Below are 16,744 nucleotides of genomic sequence, written 5' to 3'. Positions count from 1 at the left end.
TGCTAATTTCAAGCCTTTTTATTTTATCTTCATCTCTTCTCTTATCCTTCACAGAATTTAAAAAGTTCATGCTATTGCTCCAAATTGGGCTTCTGATTTTGGAATGCTGCAACCAGTTTGACCTTCTACTCTTAACAACCAAAACTCCAAATCAGCAATGAGACTTGTTCTAGTTAGTTTTATGTCAACTTGGCACAGGTTGCAGTCATCTGAGAGGAGGGAATCTGAGTTGAGAGAATGCCTCCAAAAGTTATTGCTGTAGGAATTTGTTGTGTAACAGTTTCCGCAAGAGATTAAAACATTCCATCCTGCAGAAAGATCCTTAAGCAGGAAAGTAAACAACTCAAAATAGCTTCAGGAAGTCCCTGAATCTGATCAGAATCACTAGGTACCTCCCTGCCACAATAAGCAATAAAAGCTGAGAGTCCTTCTCAGACTGAATGAATGAAGCTGAGCTGCAAAGACTCTGAGACCAGACCAGCTGCTTGAAAGAAGCAGAAAACAGCTGAACTGCCTAGAAGTTAAGACCAACTGAGGCAATGGAAAGGACACCCTACAACCTTTTGAGCTGCCTGTAGGCTGTGCAGTGTGCTGCAGATTCTCAGGTTTGTGAGCTGTCACACCTGCTAGGGTTGGTTTTGGTGGTACAGCTGTCTTTGAGTCATTTCTGCTCCTGTGAGTAACTCCTCATACAACTGAATATAAACCCCAATAAAACTCATGGTTCACTACATGAGTGAACTTTGACTTAGTGAATTAGACTTTGGTGGTATTTGTACTTTGGTCTGCTCACTATCTGAGATGAATAGATATGTCTGTTGCATCATCCCAGGAAAGGTTTTGTCACACAACAAAGTCTATAGGGCATTTTCTTAATTAGTGATTGATGTGGGAGAATTAGCCCTCTGTGGATGGTGCCACCCCTGGGTTGGGATCCTGGGTTAATATAGGGAAGCAGGCTGAGCAAGCCTTAAGAAGCAAGCCAGGAAGCAGCACTCCTCCATGACCTCCATAAGCTCCTGACTTCAGTTTTCTGCCCTGTTTTAGTTTCTGCCCTGATTTTCTTCAATGATGGACTATGATGCCTTGACTTCCTTCAGTGATGGACCATGATGTGGAAATGTAAGCCAAATAAACTCTTTCCTCCCTAACCTGCTTTTGTTCATGGTATTTCATCACAACAATTATAACCCTAACTAAGATAAGACTTTTGCTTTCTTACAATCTATAAGTCCCTCAGAAGCGTCCTTTGAGTTCACAACATGGCTAACTGGCACAAGACAGCTAGCTTTCAGCTTATCTTCTTTGGACATGTCTTCTCTACTCTACAAAGCTTAATAATTTCCAAGTTTTTACTTAATAAGAAGCATGAGCATCATTTATTTGAATACTTTGAGACTATTATATGGTTATCAATGGGTCTATCAGTATTACTGAACCTCAGGGACTAGGAAACATTTCCCAACTCATCTTATGAGATTAACATTCTCTTTAAGATACTACACACAGAAAGTAGGATCTAATACCTGTTAAGAACAAACACTAAAGCCTCAATTCCTAAAAAAAAATATACAATATGTTGAGAAATTCTAATTTGAAATCTAACGTGTTTCAAAATCCAAACATATATGAAGATAAAAAGAGCCCTACTTGTAGAACATTCTATACCTGATTACATGTGATGTATCACAGTCAAAACTCAGTCACAAAAAGACATTGCATAAAATTACATTCAGATATATGTATAATGTGGATATAAAGCATATATAAATTCTGTTTGACCTTGTATCCTACATCTACCTCAGATGTTTGTAATATTCTAAAATGGAAAAACAAAAACAAGCAATGAAATTCAAAGCACTTCTAGTCACAAGTACTTCAGAGAAGGTATACATCTAAAAATGGAGTATCTGAATTGGCCTAAAATTAGAAATTTCAATATTTTTCTTAGTAACTGACAAATGCATAAGCTAGTAAAGATGTTTACACTTTGAGGTATATTCACCATATAAATTATGGCTATCATTATATTTTCATAGACATATATACATTTTGATGTTTTTCATTCCCCAGTTATCCTCTCCTACCTACCTTACCCTCCTGCTAGTCGTTTCCCTTTTCTGAAATCTGAAACTTTCTGAGCAGTGATACGATGCTCAAGAGGTTTCAGATTTTGAAGCATTTTGGAATTTTATAAGTAAGAATGCTCAATTGAAAAAAATCTAAAAAAATATTTCAACATTCAAAGAAAAAAAAGAAAAAGACCAAGTCTGAAATTTAAAATATTTCTAATACTAACCAACTTAGGATAAAAGACATTCAACCTTGTTATTATCAAACAGACAATATACAGGATGTATCAAAGATAAGATGTAATTTAGAATGCAAAACTAATCAATTCATCATATTAACAGAATAAAGGAACAAAGCATAAAATTATCTTAATAGATTCAGAAATAGCATCCCAATATCTATCACAGAGAAATGCTCAGAGAACTAGAAATAGAGGGCAATTTCTTAATTTGGTAAAGAATGTCCAAAAAAAAGCCTACATTATCATATTCAATAAGAAAAGACTAAATGGAGCCCTGTCTGTAGGTCCTGGTCAGCAGCAATCCAGTCCACTGGTAACGACATTGTTTCCTTCCTTGAATCTTGCACCATCGAGAACAATGGGTTTGTGACACATGATGATCTCAGAATCACCCAGAGGACATGACTCTCCTCTTTTGCTCAAGGATAATGTGTACTTGCAGCTATTCAGCAGTACTCTCATGGTCTATTTAATTTTTAAAGTTCAACACCTTTCTTCATTTTGCTCCCTTTCTGTTCCCTTTAGTCCAAGTAAGGCATGTTTAGTTGGTTTAATCTCCCTTTTATGCCTAGTTTGAGATGAACGCTTGAATCTGTGACATAATTTCTTTAATCAAATCGTCTCACAACACTCCTGATGCACCCTCAAATAACATGCTCTTATTTTTTGCATTATGGATAAACTAACCATTTTCCAAATCTTTAAGATTTGGTTCCTTTTTTATACACACAGTGGTTTTGTTTTTGTTTCCTTCATTACACCTCTCAATGTTCTAATAACGAAGAGAAAAAATATATATCATACCTTTCATAGTTTAATAATCACATCAGCTAACTATTCAAGTTCAACACTTAGAAGTTCTACATTCCACAAAAAATGAAGACAGCTCAGCTAGATTTCTGCCAATTTATAAGGACTTCTGTTTAAGATATTAAAAAACATGTTTGTAGTTTTTATTACAGTCCTCACCAGAAGGAGCTTTTAAACACGTCTATAAATAATTTCTTCAAGATGAGAACGTAGGATTTTTCTAACACATGCCTTGAAATTCTTTCAACTGTTACACAGTTCTAATGCCAGTTTTAAGTGTTACTACTGCAACAACTTACTTTCTTGGTACCAAAATCTGCATGAGACTGCCAGGGCTACCATAACAAAAAAAAAAAAAAAAAAAAAATCAGAGAATCAATGGTTAAAACCACAGTAAGTATTTTCTTACAATTCTGGAGGCAGGAAGGTCAAGATTAAGGTATTATAAAACAAGTTTTTCGAAGCATCTACATTTAGCCTGCAAAGAGCCGCCTTCTTGCTGCATCCTTACTTGGCCTTTGCTGTGTGCACATGTATTCTGGTGTCTCTTTTTATTCCTAATTTCCTTTTATGAAGCCACCAATCAGTCCCAAATTAGGGCCTATCCTAATGGTCTTATTTTAACTTAATCACTGTTTTAAAGTCCCTACTTCCAAAGCAGTCAGAATTTAAGATATAGATGTAGGGGTTAAGGTTCCATATATGAATTCAGAGGGAAAACAATCAGGGCCCAAACAGTATGTATAAACCTAGCAAAATATATGTAGTAAATACATGTTTAAGTTATAACCTTCCCCCCAAACCACTAAAATGACATACTGGAGAAATATACTTTTATAGTGAATTGGAAGATACAGTAGTGCTAAGATTTCAATTCTCAATAGTAGTATTTAGTAAATAATACTATCCTTACCAAACTCATCAAGACTTAGATGGAAATTGACAACTTGATTATAAAAGTAAAATTATGAAAGCTATTTGAAAAAAAATGGAAAATTTACCCTGCCTATTTAAAGCACTTACTATGAATCTATTTGTATAATTATGACAGATTTCTACTGAAAAAAAAAGATATAAATGCAAAAGGTAGACAGCAGTCACTAAAAAAGAAAAGAAACAGACACAAGCATATATAATCAGCTCAGGAGGAAAATATATATAAAAAATGAAACTGATATAATTAAACAGATGTAAAACTAGACTGAAGATGTTAAAAGATTACATTCAAATATTAATGTAAAATTCACATACACTTATAAAGTAACTCTAAGACTACTGTGTTTTTAGAATGAAACACAGGAAAAGAATCTATTTCATTATTAGGTGAAGGTTTCAGAGATACCACATTTAAAAGCTTTATCCAAAAAGAAAATAATAAATATTACTTCATCAAAATTCAAAACACATGCTCTTCAACAGAGTTAATAAAACAGAAAGCTCAACGTCAAAGCAGAAAAAACACTGTAAAACACGAAAGTGGTCAGGAATAACAGGACAGTATATCAGCAGTTCACTATCAAATGGATCAGAGAATGGGGATTCCACAAACTTGTTTTGCTATTTTTTTTCAAATTGTAAATTATTTAAAAAGTAGAAAATTTAATGATTTACAAATAACCCAAGAGTGTGGAAATAAAAAAAATTAGATTAGATATTTCCTTTCTTAAAGTATTTTAGGAAGAGAAAAATCATATGATAGTCAAGAAATCAAAGGTATGAGAAAATAGCTATATATAAATAAAAATTCATAATAAAAATAAATTTACATGTGCACTAAAAATCAAATGTGAAAAAGTAATTCCAAATGAACAATAAATTTCCATAATTAGAAAGCCATAATATGTACATATATTTGACAATAATAACAGTTCAAAAAAGTGAAATTTAAGCAGTCAATAAACTTAGGCAAACATATCCTTTAAACAACACAAATTAAATCCAAAAGGCAATATTTTCATAGAGTAAAATATTAAGAATGGCTAACACTCAGGACAATTTAGAGCAGAGAAAGACTCATTCACTGTTAATAAATTAATACTCATGAGAGGAAAGTTGACAAAATTCATCAAAATTTAAAAATTACAATACTTTTCCTCAACAAATCCAGTTAAGAATTTATCTAATGGAAAGAGGTATAACCTAATACTTGTACAAGTAAGTTCAAAGTAGTGGTTTTCCCCATAATTTTAAATACTCATAATGTAAATGGGCATCACGGAGATGTTAGGTAAAAGACGCAATTCTGCTGAAAATTAAAATGTCTGTAAGTAATTTCACCTGTGGTAATTTCATCTACTACTTTGAAATCTATTTTCCAATTTAATATTTCATGAATTTTAAAAAAGACTTTACCTGGAATGATTTGGCAGGGGCAGGTAGATCAGATATGGGTTTAGGTTTTGGGATGCTTTCAAACAATTCCACAATCCCTTGAAATTTTTTATCCGAGATTCGTAACGAAACAAGAGGTAATTTTCCAGAAACCTTGAATCTATTTTGTAGAGACAGGAATCATTATAGAGCATATGGAGTATACAGAATATATAGATTAATTTTCATTCTGGTTTAAGTACACTACTTAACAAAGAATGGGAACTGGGGAGGTGACTCATTGACAGAAGGCTTGCTGAGCAAGCAGGTCTTGAGTTCAATGCTTAGCACCTACCCCATCCCTAAATCAAAACAAAACAAACATGAAGAGGAGTAGATGGAAACCCTTGAATTCAACTAATAGTGAAAATAAAAATTTAAAACCACAAATGACATCTTACCTTATAAACCTTAGATGGACCAGCCCTAATACTTTCAGAGGCCTATTTTCCAGTATTACTTCATTTATTGTTTCTCTAGTGTTTGCCAAACAGATAATATTAATTATCAGTTATTTATTATGTGACTATAATTACAGTATGTATATGCCATCTTTGTGTACTCATCCTGGCTTCCACACACGTGTATGCCCACATGTACAAACATTCATGTGCATACACACTCACACAAGAATTTTTTGAAAGGTATGATCCTCACACAAAATGTTTTAACTCATTGGTTTTATCCCCATTTTTCCCTAAAATTGATTTTTTCCAAATTATACATTTTGGTTGTCGAACATTGGTTTCTAAAAATGTACCTGAATTCCTTCAGAAAAGTCTTAAGTTTTATTTTTAATAACCTAAGTATTTGTATTCATTTCCATACATTGTGGTTTAACTTAATTACATAGCTGCAGATCAATTCAATTGATGCATCAAAACCTTTTCCTTTCTTAAATATGCAAGATGCACAATGTGCAGAGACTAGGCATCAAAATGTTATCTACTACATAGCAGGCTTCCTTTTATTGTCTTAAATCTGTCTAGTTAAACATCACAGTACAGGTAAATGCATGGACAAATATAAAAAAGGGTTATGATTTGGGCTTTGACTACTTTTCATTTTCTACAGAAATTAAGACATAAAAATAAGTCTATGTTAATTGGTGCAGAAAAAGTAGATATTGCTTGTAAATGAGACTAACATGGTACCATTTTAAAAAAATGGTAAAATGTTTAAGATATTATATTTAATCTCTATGATAACAAAATAAAACATTCGCAAAGTATACAAAAACGGTAATGAGAAAGTAATCAAAACACGTTGGAACAAATATCTACCAAACACAAAGAAAGGCCATCAGAGGAAATGAGAGAAAACAAGCTATAAAACATACAGAAAACAAACTAACAAGTCCTTCCATATCAGTGTGTAGATAAAAGTGTTTTAAACTTCTCAATCAAAAGACATCAGTTGACAGAATTGATAAAAAACAAGATCCAACTATATGCTATCATGACAGAAGATTCACTTTAAAGAAAATATTTATGTCAAAAGGTAAGTATTAAAATAGATATCCTAAACAATCAACTGAAGATTTTTAAAAGAATGCTTTCTAATGAAATAAAAGGACAAACTTAACAAAAATATGTTAACAATTAAGAACATATACATACCAAACATCACAGTTCAGTGAATTAAATACTGAAAGAACTAAGGGGAAGAAAGAGACTTTTAGCAATAGTAGTAAACTTCCACTTTACTTTCAAGAATGGATAGAACCAGGCAGGAATCAATAAAAATTCTGCTTTTAAAAGAGGACTAGGTTGGGCTGTGGTGGCACACGCCTTTAATCCCAGCACTCGGGAGGCAGAGGCAGGTGGATCTCTGTGAGTTCGAGGCTAGCCTGGTCTCCAAAGCGAGTTCCAGGAAAAGCGCAAAGCTACACAGAGAAACCCTGTCTCTAAAAACCAAAAAAAAAAAAAAAAAGAAGGACTAGAAAACATTATTCATCATATATTTCATAGATGAACCCTAAGTAGACAGTGAGTGAAGTAATATAGATAAGAAAGGACAAATATTAAATGATTTTACTTCTATCCAGTACCTAAAACCATCAAATTCATAAAGATAACATGTAAAGGGGGTTTGGTAGCAAGGGGCAAAAGGCAGAGTAGAATGGAATGTTATTATTTAGTGAGTCTGAAATTCAGTTTGGAAGATTGTTAAAGTTCTAGAGATAGATGGTGATGATGGCTGAATTTACTAAGATGCCACTGAACTACTTATTAAAAATGGCATCAATGGCAAATGGTATATGTATAGATGTAATAAACTCAATGAATTATTGCATTTTTTTCATTACAGATTTACTGAGAAAATCTACAATTACGTTAAAAGGATAATATGTAATACATACTTGGGCATCTTGACATCCATGAAAACCATGGCTTTAGAGAGTTCTATATTGACATGCATAGGTGTCAAAATATGCTGTGTAGATACATTGAGCCTTCGAGCTTCTTTCCAATTATCACCTAATCACAGAAAGAGTTCATGTTTATTATTAGCATAATCTTTATAACTTACAAATCCTAAAATTATCTAAAGGACATATATATCTAAAGTCTTTACATTTCCATTCTTTTTTCTCAAAGCTGCTTTATAATACAATGTTCTATTACAAAAGAAAAAGGCCTGTTTTTTAAAAGGCAGCATAGTTTATGTCAAGCAGATATTCTACCACCAAAACAATGTCACTATAAGGCAATGAAAAGGGCAGATAAATGTAAGTGCATTTGATAATTACTAACAAATGCCGCCATTTATTCAAGATTTTTAATTAGCACTGTTCTAGGCAATGTTTAAACTTTAATTCTCCCGGAGATTGTAATTATTACATTTTAGAAAACAAGATCAAAACTTTCCTATAGTCAAAATGCTAAGGCAAAAGCTGAAATTCATACCTAGACCTACAAAACATATGACCTGAAACATTCACTGCAATGTTAACAGTCACATGTGAGTGAGAGAATAGTTAATTTAGAACCTTTGATGTAAATGTAGCCAGTCTAGGGAGATAACTCATTTTGTAAAGCTTGCCCGTTAAAGATGAGTACCTGAGTTCGGTTCCCAGTACCCACTTAAAAAAACAAAACAAAACAAAACAAAAAGACAGGCATGGTGGTTCATGCTTGAAATCACAGCACTAAAGGTGGCAATGGACAGATCTTTAGAATTCACCAATGAGCCAGCTTAGCCTAATGAGCAAGTGTCTGCCCCCCCCCACCACCACCGCACACACACACACATCTAGTTTTAGCTAGATGGACTGGGTAACAAAATTTCCTGATTTCAAACCAGGAAAACGCTAGTAGTCGTTTTTTGTTTAGTTTGTAGTCAATATTTGTTTTTGTATTTAAATAAAATCATTGTAATTAACTTACAAAGAAATCACTCACTAAATTACTCAGCTAGAGTAACCAATCACTCAGCTAGATTAACACAGCCAATCAAACACACATACTCAGTCATATATCTCAATGAATGGCTATTCTGAAGCAGTGGGATTGTGCTTAAGGTGTCACACTTTCACAATCAACTATCTTTCATTCACTATGTAATATTAACTGTTAATTTTAACTCAAATACAGGAAGGTTCCAATCACGTAGAGGGAAAGTCTTCAGGCATATCTTCAGAGTATCTAAAAAACCTACTTAATCACTAGTTTAAAAAAAAAAAATCATCATTACATCTCTTGTACTTACCCACTCTGCTGTAAAGCAACTGTATGCTTGTAAGCTGAATATCAAAAGAATCATAAGCTCTATGCATTATCTCTTCAAGGCTGGCCCCACTTAGTTTCATTTCTGGTAATCTTGATCGACTTTTACTTGTCACCTTAAGGTTAATTTTAATAGTTTAGACCATGTAAAGTACTTCAAAATGAAACTACTGCTTAGCTCTCTAACATAAAAATTTAATAGGACAGGATAAATTCACAGACAGATATATACAGCTATTAAAAAGATCCTTATCCATGAGACATACAAAGAAAGATAGGTATAAGATGACATTCATATGGTGAGTTATATTTTTTAATTTATTTCTATCAAAAGAGGGGAACCAAGATAGTCCTAGAAAATAATACAATTTTACAAAAACTTAAAATCTAAAGAAAACTCATTAGGAACAAGACCATGAGAAAAATGTGGCTGTTTTTATCGTCTAATAGCAGATTTTTAGTAGCTATGTAATAAAAGAACAGGGCTTATTATCTCTGTCTGTTATGTAGCTCCAAGCATGCCATATTTTTTTATTTCCCCTTTCATGGAATACTGTGCACACTATTTTTTTCTTAAATATTCCAGCGATCACTCCAAAGCAGTATACAATTTTTTCTTTAAATGTAAATACATGCATACATATATATATAAACATTTTTTTACTTTGTTTCATATAGCTCATGGGGAGTAGACTGTCAAAAATGATTATCTCACCAGGTATAGTGGCATATGCCTTTAATTCCAGCACTCAGGAGAGCAGAAGCAAACAGATCTCTTTGAGATAGAGGCTAGCCTGGTCTACACAGTGAGACTCTATCTCAAAAACAAACATAAAAATAAAAAGATTGGAGCTGGAGAAATGACTCAGTGGTTAATAGCACTGACTGTTCTTCCAAAGGACATGGGTTTGATTCCTAGCACCCATGTGGCAGCTCACAATCCCTTCCAATACCTCCTTTTGGCCTATGTAGGCACCAAGTGCTTAAATAGTGAGCAGATATATAATGCAGGCAAAATACCCATGCACATAAAATTATAAATAATTTTAAAATATTTTAAAAATATTATCTCTAAAAGGTAATAAATTTTAGATAACAGGTAAAACAAATTAGCTAATGTCACAAAATTAAATATTTAAAACTCTTGATCCTTATATTCTTAAATTGTCTTTGAAATAATTTCATGATCAAAATCAAATTATATATCTATAATATAAATATATACCAAGTGCAATGTAATAGGAAAAGAACCAAGTTCTTAGGTATCCAAAGCTATCTGCAGACTTCTAGAGGTATTCTACATTTAATGGCTGTGAGCAGCAGAATGGTAATGATGATAAAAACACTTTGCATCTGGACTGTCCATCACAACAGCCACTAACCAGCTCAGACTAGTACTTAAGCACTTAACAAAAGTTGAATTTATTTTTAATTAATTTTTCTTTACTTTAATAATTACATGACACTAATGAGTACTATACTGAATGGTTTAGATGTAGAAATCTAAAAAGAATGTTTCTACTCAACTTATATATGTAAAAACTTCAGAAAGATTACTTCCAAAACTGTCCCCATTCTGTACACTTAATCAAATAAGATTTAAATTGAAGAATAAAACACTTGAGTATGGCAAACAAGTCTATAAATACAATTCTTAACATTTACTACTGGCTTTTAGGTTAAAATGAAAATTTGGATTTTGAAAATACAGTGAGGAAAAAGAACTACCTGATGAAATGAAACTTTATTCACTAACCACAAGGATTGTTTCTCAAATCCTTGTACTGCTAATATATTTAAACATCAATAAACCAAATTGAACTATCTAAAAATCAGTATATTTTCTGGGGCTGGAAAGATGGCTCCACAGTTAAGAGCACTTGCTGCTCTTGCAGAAGACCTGAATTCAGCTCCCAGTACCTACATGGCGGCTCACAACAACCTGTAACTCTAGCTCAAGGAGATCTGGGACCCGCTTCTGGCCTCCTTAAGCAGTGCATGCATCTGGTATATATAACTACATACATGCAGAAAAACACTCACACATGAAAAATAAATAAATCTTAATAAAACCAAGGTACATTTTAAACAAAAGAATATCACAAATGACATATCAATCAAACATTATTAGTGTATACCTTTAAATGACCAAGATCCAAGAGAAGTAGATTTGATGTAGGGCTAAAATTCCCATATTGTGGGACAATAACATATGAAGCCTTCACATTAATTCTGAGATCAAGAACTTTCTGTGTTTCAATAATATACAGCAAACCTGCAAAAAGATTAAATCCTTGCAATGAGTACATTTCACAACTTACTTTATGAAAATAAAGCAGAGAATCAACAAACATGAATTGATAATGCAATTTAAAATTCCATAAAGTCAGTACCGATTTTAACACACCTTAGAGAAAAGCCTGGTGCGGTGGCACACACCTTTATTGGGGCACTTGAGGCTGATCTCTGTGAGTTCAGGGACAGCCTGATCTACAAGTTTGGTTCTCAACCATCCAGGGCTACACAGTGAGACCCAGTGTCAAAAAACAAAAAATACAAACCAAAAATACCCTAGAGCAAGAATTTACAATATAAGTTTACATCTTTTACTGGTCAATATACACACAAAACTAATTAAAGAACAGGATTAGTAACCCCCCCCCCAAAAAAAAAATAAATGGGGTCTTTGGGGAGGGAGTTTAAAAATCTTTTATTTTTACTTATGTTTATATGTCAGTATGAATATGTGCCTGCAAGGTCCCCATGGAGACAAGAAAAGGATGCTGGATTTCTTGTAGCTAGAGTCTCAAGTGGTGCTGGGAACTCAATTCGAGTCCTCTAGAAGACCATAAAATGCTCTTAATCCTCTGAGCCACTGGGATGGGGATGGGTGCATAGCATGTTGGTTGAAGACATTAGAGGACCATTTCTGCTACTGATCCACAGACAACTTCCACTTTTGAGGCAGGGTCTCTTACTGGCCTGTATCATGACCAGGTAGGCTAGGTTAGTTTCCAAGGGGCCATCTTTTCCCCCACCCCATCTCACTACTGCTGTGATTACAGGGGTACACAATCACATCTGGCTTTTTAAATGGGTTTTGGGTATCCAAACACATGTCCTCATGCTTGTGAAGTAAGTGTTATCAACTGATCCACATCTACAGCCACCAAAAGAAAATGTTAAATCAGAGTTAATTTAGGTGAAATGAAAGGAAAAATACAAACCTTTTAAAAATATATTAATAATAAATGGTAGAAAGCGTTTACTTGTATCTGCTATTAGAATTTGTGTAACTTCTTCACAATTCATAAATCTAATAACATCTATTCCTACCATACTGAACAGCGATACAAAGCCTAATTATATGACAAGCGAAAACACCTCAGTCATTAATTTATCTTCCACAAAATCGCATGTAAACCAGGAAAGGCAACAAACCCAGTTTCTCTATTACTTAGATATTTCATTCACTTAGGCCATCATATGCTAATAAATTTAATTCATTCCTATGCATATAATTAGCATACTAAATTCATCTAATTTATTTTTCTAAGTCCAGTATCATATTGTAAGCCTAATTATCTATATTCCATCTACAAACAGTCATTAAGTCAGCTTAAGCAAATAAAAGACACTCCAATCTATAACAATTTAGGATATAATAGCTGGGTAGAAAGATACCTAGCTCCACAAAGACAAAAACTACAAAAGAATTATTTAACCAGTGTCATATTTAGCATTTCTGTTGCTGTAATAAAACACCATGAACAAAGGCAACTTGGTTAGGAAAGGGTTTTTTTTTTTTTAATCAAAGTCCATCATGAAGGAAAGTCAGGGCAGGAACCAAAGCAGAGGTCATGGAGGACTTGTTTGCTCCTCATGGATAGCTCAGCTTTCTTTCTTATAGCACCCAGGACCACCTGCCAAAGGGTGGCACCATCCACAGTGAGCTAGGCCCTCCCACACAAATCACCAATCAAGAAAATACCCCACAGACTTACCTCTAGGCCAATCTTATGGAGGCATTTTCTCAATCAAGAGTCCCTCTTCCTAGATACGTCTCTACTAATGTGTCAAGTTAACATAAAACTAGCCAGCACAACCAGATTTTTTCACCTTAATTATAATGAAAAATAATATAATGAAAAGGATAATGTGTGCATAAGCCCTGCTACACCGGTCAAGAGCAGATGTAATTTCTTTTTGTCAGATTGTGCCTAGGTTAGGAAATATCACCAGAATGTGAGATGAGAAGAAAAGTCATTAATGTCTTACAACTTTTATAAAGAACTGATTCAGAAAGTTCAATACTTGAAGAGCTCACATTTCTATTTGGAAATCCTTTATTTCCTATTATTATGACCTACTTCCTTCGTTTCTCAAAAGTAAATCCTCCAAAGAAATAATTTAATGTTTTGTAATGCTATATTAATTTATTATTATGAAGGTTTAAAGTAGAAAGTGCATAAATGTAGGAATATCTAGTATACTTATTCAGCATACTTAGAATAATTTTTAAGACTAAGGATTTATTAAGAATGTATGTTTGAAATAAAGTCAGTACCTTTAATAATTAAGTATGTATTATATATACAATGACAGAGAAAAATAAAGCTTAAAAACCAGATACCCAGTATCAAATACAGCAATCATTAGCTTGATATGCATGTGAAAAAAAAGAGATTATTAAATTGAAAATAATTTTCTAGGTGTGGTGGTGCACTTATAATTCCCTCACTTGGGAGACTGAGAATGAAGGATAGTTTTAGGCTAGCTCATGCTACACAGTAAGATTTTGTCTCAAAATAATAGTAATGATGATAAACACTGTTTAAAATATATACTTATATATGTATAGAATAAGTAGCCTATATTGGCTACTTATTTTCCTGAAAATATGAGAAAGAAATATAAAAACTGTCATTTTAAAGAAATTCCAAAGGTCTTCTCTAGGCAAGTGATATAAGACTGCTTAATATAAAGAAGAAAGGGTCTTAGCATTTCCAATAACCTATCTAAAGCAGATTCAGGTAAAAAGTTCTTCAAATGGTAAGAGAAGGGGAAGTGAAGGCCAGGAACAATTGCAGAGTAATAGAACAAAGAATTCTGACAATCATCCAATAAACTTGGGACATAGTAGAGGAACAGACTCAAAACATAGTTCTTCACATTTCCCCCAATCATTTCCCAAGTTAGAATATTCCAAGGTTGACCACTGTCTCAAAGGCTCTTTAAGCTAGGTGGACCATGAATATAAATCTATGTGGTCTTCACACTACTTCAGTGAGACATTCTCTAGTCCTGATTCTAAAACTAAATCAGGCTAACCAACAATCTCAATGCTCTGACAGCATTTGGGTCTGTTAATGATCTGTTTCCTACCTCGGCTGGCTCCAAATTCACCCACTTGCTTGCTTTATAAAGGTGGATCTGAGGATTGTAAATGTTTTTCCTTAGCACTAAAGACAAAACAAAGACACCACACCACAGGAGGAAAGGGTATCACTTCCTGGGTGTTCTCTCAGCAACAGTGAGGCTTTCTCCAATGTTAGACCAGGCAGGATAGGAGGACCAAAAGTACTTTAGAGCCAGCACCTTTCTTCAGAACCTCCTCAGGTAGTTTTGGATAAAATACACGTAATGAGACTTTGTCCCAAGAACGCCTTTCCCATACCTGAGGAAAGATTTCCAGAAAGTTTTGCCAACGTGAAACCACAAGGCCATTTAGTAAGTCACAGCTGTTGCCTTCTCCAATAAGGACTGGACTTGAGTCTTTGGAAAGATGGATTCCTAGTGAACAGTATCTCAGCTGTAATATTCTTTGTAAGTGCTCTTCCTGTCACCTTCAAAGTTACGTTTTAAATGAGTATGACAATCCCTCATTACGGCTAAAAATTCATTACACAAACATCATCTGTTCAAATTACTCTTCAGCTTCTGTCTACGGAATGGAGTAGATACACTTCAGTTTTGTATCTGGCATAAGTATGGGATTGTGAAGTTGATTAAAACTAAGAATTACATCGGCCACACTTGGCATGGACTCCAGTAGGCGATTTCCACTCTCCTTCCTGTCCTCTACTATAATCTCCCATCTTCTCCTCAGACCTGTAGCAGACTGCTGCTCATCCAGGCCTCTCTTCCCTAACTACAATCCCTGAGGACTTCTCCAAACCTTGCTGTGGATTCAGCTTTCCTTGCTCCCTCATCGCTTTGTGTCAGCCATCTGTATTCAGATATATACTCTCTGCCACACACCCACAGTGGCCACATCTGGCAGGGATGCACCTAAGTGAATCACACTATCCTTCCTGTCCTTCATCTTCAGCATCACCCTCAACCAAATAACAACTTCTTACAGGTACCTTTCCTCCAACCTAAATTCCATTTACTGAAGACTCCAACTCTTGGGTCATACCCAGGGTCCCCCAGCTCTATCATCCCTGTCTCTTAAGACAACCTACTGACAGAACCCCCTCTTCCCATCACACCTCCAGTTCCATGGGAATCCTACTTCAAGGTGTGAACAAATTCCCCTTAGTTCTTTCCTGATGCTCCGCCAGCCTTTTCTACTAGCAGACCTCTATTCCTCTCTGCCACCCACTGACCTGAGAAAGCACCCTTTATCAGGCAACATACAGCCATCACACATTCCTAAGATCCGGAGAGGGCAACAGAAATCAAGGAATGGAACAACCACCTAATAAAGACAAAACAAGATTCAACACCTAAAATCACCTCAGTTGTCACAAAACCAGATGCCTAGACACTAGTACAAAAACACAGTAATGGCCAAGACAACTATCTCTAATTAGAACCCTGAGAAATGTAGTATAGCTGAAGAATAAGACAAAGAATTGAAAATAGCAATTATGAATATGTTCCAAGGGCTTTAAAGAGCATTATAAATAAATCCCTTAATGAACCTGTGAAAACACAAAGAGTAGAATGAAATATGAAAACAGTTCAAGACATGATAGTATAAACAGAATCACTACAGAAAACTCAGACTGACATGAAAATTTAGGAGGTCAAACAAAAACCTCAGAGGCAAGGTTTGTACTCACCAACACAGTACAAGACAGGGAAGACAGAATCTCAGGTAGAAGACAAGGTAGAAAAAATGGGTATCTTGGTCAAGAAAAAAATGTTAAATCTAAAAAACTCCAAAAACAAAAATTCCAAGAAATCTGGGACACTATGAAAGACCAAATCTCTGAATAACAGCAATAGAGGAAAGAAATGAAACCTAGCTTAGGGCACAGGAAATATTTTAAACAAAATCATTGAATAAAAATTTTTCTAACCTAAAAAAGGAGATGCCAATCAAAGAAGCACCTAGAATACTAAATAGACAGGATCAAAAGAAATTCCCCACAACACATAATATTCAAAACATTTATCATACACAACAAAAGATGAATATTAAGAGCTTCAAGAGAAAAAGACCAAGTAACATATAAAGACAGACCCATTAGAATAACACAGCTCTAAAGAGACCACACATGCCGGCCCAGAC

The 16,744-nt window shown here is 34.3% G+C and overlaps 1 protein-coding gene across 6 annotated transcripts in view; it reads right to left on the bottom strand.

Annotated features, from left to right (window-relative positions):
* Vps13a (vacuolar protein sorting 13 homolog A) overlaps window positions 1-16,744 on the bottom strand; it is a 221,449-nt gene that overhangs the window by 147,396 nt on the left and 57,309 nt on the right. For all 6 annotated transcript variants that reach the window (XR_009378680.1, XM_059259973.1, XM_059259982.1 and 3 more), the window contains exons 20-23: window positions 11,361-11,497; window positions 9,206-9,338; window positions 7,857-7,974; window positions 5,477-5,615 (exon numbers count right to left, since the gene is read on the bottom strand). Coding sequence is in view for 5 of the 6 variants with exons in the window: in XM_059259973.1 (XP_059115956.1) it covers window positions 5,477-5,615; window positions 7,857-7,974; window positions 9,206-9,338; window positions 11,361-11,497 (527 nt within the window). In the remaining variant the exon portion in view is untranslated. The remainder of the gene's footprint in view (window positions 1-5,476; window positions 5,616-7,856; window positions 7,975-9,205; window positions 9,339-11,360; window positions 11,498-16,744) is intronic.

The sequence above is a fragment of the Peromyscus eremicus genome, chromosome 1 (genome assembly GCF_949786415.1).
Source record: "Peromyscus eremicus chromosome 1, PerEre_H2_v1, whole genome shotgun sequence".
NCBI classification, from domain to species: domain Eukaryota; kingdom Metazoa; phylum Chordata; class Mammalia; order Rodentia; family Cricetidae; genus Peromyscus; species Peromyscus eremicus.
This window is presented reverse-complemented; position numbering and strand designations above follow the sequence as displayed.